The sequence below is a fragment of the Pinus tabuliformis genome, chromosome 8 (genome assembly GCF_031772625.1).
Source record: "Pinus tabuliformis cultivar Carrire ecotype Pingquan chromosome 8, CPIR1, whole genome shotgun sequence".
Taxonomy (NCBI): domain Eukaryota; kingdom Viridiplantae; phylum Streptophyta; class Pinopsida; order Pinales; family Pinaceae; genus Pinus; species Pinus tabuliformis.
The window spans coordinates 1,455,631,592-1,455,634,637 of NC_142294.1; the positions used below are offsets into that span (position 1 = coordinate 1,455,631,592).

Here is a 3,046-nt window from a genome sequence, read left to right on the forward strand (position 1 = left end):
CTATTATTTCCATTTTCATGAATTATAATTTTTTCTCCATATTTTCAATTTAAAATGACTTATTATTATATTAAAAACATATTTTAATAAATTCAATTATAAAATTTATATATATTAATAAAAAATAAAAAACACACACACACACAGACATATATATATATATATATTAAAGTATATATATGTTAATATAAATAATATTAGTTAATCATATTTCTTAATCTTTGGTAAATGCATTCAACAAGTATTTTATTAGTCGTTTTATTTTTTGTAATGAAACATTTATGTTTTTATTGTTTTTTAGTTTAATTAAAGCTATATACCCTCGTTGATGGCTTATTCTACAACCGAGTATGATGGTGATGTGTAAGTATGTCAGTGCTCACCATAGAGTTGACACGTGTCCTCTTAAAAAATATATATATATATATTTTTCTCTAAATGAAAAATGGATGTTAAGCTATAGTAAAAAACAAAAATGAATATGTTATGCATGTTTAAATAGTTTTCTATATGACATAATATATTTTCATGTAAAGTAATTAAAAATAAAATAAAAATGTTCAATAAAATATTTAACCTTGTGTAATCTATATAACATTCAAAATTACATTTTAAAAATTACATTCTAAACCATAAAAAATTATCATGTTGTATTCTAAAATATATTTTCAAACTAAAAAAATTTGGACCTTTCCACTCATATTAAATCTGGAATTAAATACAACTAGACTAGTTATACACGAAGCCAAAGGGCATTATTCATAAATATATTCTTAATAATTTTGATATTACTTTAATACATCCTACAATATTTTGTTTTTTCAACCCAGCAGAGAGCAGAGACGGTCCATGTCATTGCCATGTGGTAGCAGTTGAGTCCACAAGGCGAGAATTTTGACGGGATAAAAATTGATGTTATTTACCTATGTATTAGTTCCACGTCATCAATTTTCGCCAAACTTCACATAAGCACAGCTTCACTGGTGCAGGATAACCACTTCCGTGCCAATTTGCCTCCCAGACCTGAGAGTCTACGTGTCGCACGACTTTTGCTGGCTCGCTTGCTCATGTAGTTAATGATTGCTTCCAGACCATCTCTAACTATCTCTGGCGGTGGTCGAATTAGCGGGTTACCCTCTAGATTTAGCCGCTGCAGCTTCACCAGCGCTCCAAAGAAATCGGGCAGGGTTTTAATCTGGTTATAACTCGCGTCCAATTCGACGAGACGACACAGCCCACTGATCGAATCCGGCAAGGCGCTTAAGTAGCCAAAGTTGCAACTCACATTAAGAATTTGAAGGCTTACCAGGTTGTCAATGTCTTCAGGCAGATAGCTGAGCTTGTTCATATGGACGTCCAGAACACGCATAAACATCAGGCATGAGATGGAGGAAGGGAGATAAGAAAGATTGTTGGAATGAACAGAGAGCCTCTGCAGGTTAAACAGTTTGATTCCCAGTGTCTCAGGTAGCCGCTGTAGCTTGTTGAAATCGGCAATCAGCTCTTCCAGAGAACTGATAGAGTTAATTTGTAATATGTTAGCCATAAAATCATACAATCCATTACATTGCAGAAATTTAAATCTTCAAAGCTAGGGTTTGCAAACGATTTTTACCGAAATCTTGAAAAACTCGGCAAGCAAGTCTCCAAAAATATGGAGTATCTTGAATTAAATATTCGTAGAAAATACTGAGGGCTCGAATACAATTTTTACCGGCAATTTAGAATGCTTTCTGGCAAGTCGGCAAAGAAGTTTCCAGAAATGTTGAGGATTTTAAGCTTCTGCAGTCGTCCCATGGATTGCTGCAGCGATGTGATCTGGTTCGAATGGACGTCGAGAGTTCTCAAATTCACCAGACTCGTCACGGAATCGGGCAGACACTGCAGCAAGAAATTAATTTTGCAAGTAAAATCAGATGAATGCGATCAAGAAAGTCTATATAACGATGCAATATTTCTACCTTTACCTTCATATTGTTATTAGAAAGGTCAAGTTTAGAAATGGTCGACAGCTTCTTTGCAGAGTCTGGCAAGTCAAAGAGTATAAGCCTGTTAAGTTCGTGGAGAAGCTGTTGAAGGTCTAGCTTCGTATTTCCCTTAATATCAGCTTCGGATCCTGAGATAGAAGAATTCTCAGGCTTCTTTATAATGCTGTCGTACATGTGATAGAATTCCTCAAGCTGTATAACGGATCTGTGTGGAGCCTTTTCTTCGTCTGCAAGTTTTTTCGCCTCAGCCTCCATTGCAGCCTGTATTAATTAATCCATGCAATTTATTTATTCTGCAAATAGGTAAAACTAAAATTCACAAAAGAAAGAATTGAGTCTGATGTAAGAAGACCTTGGCAGCCTTGCAGAGAGAGATATCCATGTCGGGGGGATTGGGGAGCGCTGCGATGGCTTTGATCTTCCAAGCCAGTTCCAACTCAATGCGGGATACGGCTTTCCGCGATTCTTTTACAAGGTCTTGACTCGGCCGAGTTCCCAGACTTCCCTCCTCTGCTGCAGCCGTAGCCGACGCCATTGTTGTCAAGTTTCAAACCTTGGCTGCGTCTTCAAAGATCCAAAAGGGATACCGCTTGTGTGAAGGAATTGATCAGATTATCAGTTAATTGATGGTGCAGAGTCTTTTTCAGACTATCTGCCAACATATACCTTTGATTGTTATTACAATGGATCTGCTACCTAGCCAAAACCACAGGAAATTCACAGAAAGATATGCGTGGTGGGAGGGTTAGTAGAGATCCCTCGCGAAGGCTACGAGCGGATATGGGAAGAAGTATGCGAGAGTCCATCCAGATCGACGACTTGTGAATAACTGCTGTTATCGATTAGACACGTAAGGTTGATATTTTGAATGATGGGTCCCCATCAGAACCCATGAAGCAATGGCAAAATCATTTCCCTATCAAGGATTGACTAAGATATTGTAAAACCAAATGTTAAAAATCAGGTTGGTTATTATAGAAACCCCTATCCCACCTACCTTTGTTGAATCGGATAATGAATTTACGCTGTCACGTTCCATAAGATTTAGCCGGCTCAAG

At 36.8% G+C, this 3,046-nt stretch overlaps 1 protein-coding gene across 1 annotated transcript; it reads right to left on the minus strand.

Moving 5' to 3' along the window:
• Positions 1-851: 851 nt before the first annotated feature.
• On the minus strand, positions 852-2,689 carry LOC149241247 (uncharacterized). The gene is made up of 4 exons (XM_089367476.1): positions 2,341-2,689; positions 1,968-2,249; positions 1,715-1,881; positions 852-1,514 (listed from the first exon to the last, which is right to left on the minus strand). The coding sequence occupies exons 1-4, from the start codon at positions 2,521-2,523 to the stop codon at positions 962-964; spliced, it is 1,185 nt and encodes a 394-aa protein (XP_089223602.1). The 5' UTR covers positions 2,524-2,689; the 3' UTR covers positions 852-961.
• Positions 2,690-3,046: the final 357 nt, after the last annotated feature.

What these genes read in the sequence shown, in the direction of transcription:
- LOC149241247 (XM_089367476.1), bottom strand. Translation starts at nt 2,523, where the DNA reads ATGGCGTCGGCTACGGCTGCAGCAGAGGAGGGAAGTCTGGGAACTCGG. An exon ending in CTCTCTGCAAGGCTGCCAAG is followed by an intron (nt 2,250 to 2,340) that starts GTCTTCTTACAT and finishes TAATTAATACAG; the next exon opens with GCTGCAATGGAGGCTGAGGC. An exon ending in TTTCTAATAACAATATGAAG is followed by an intron (nt 1,882 to 1,967) that starts GTAAAGGTAGAA and finishes TTCTTGCTGCAG; the next exon opens with TGTCTGCCCGATTCCGTGAC.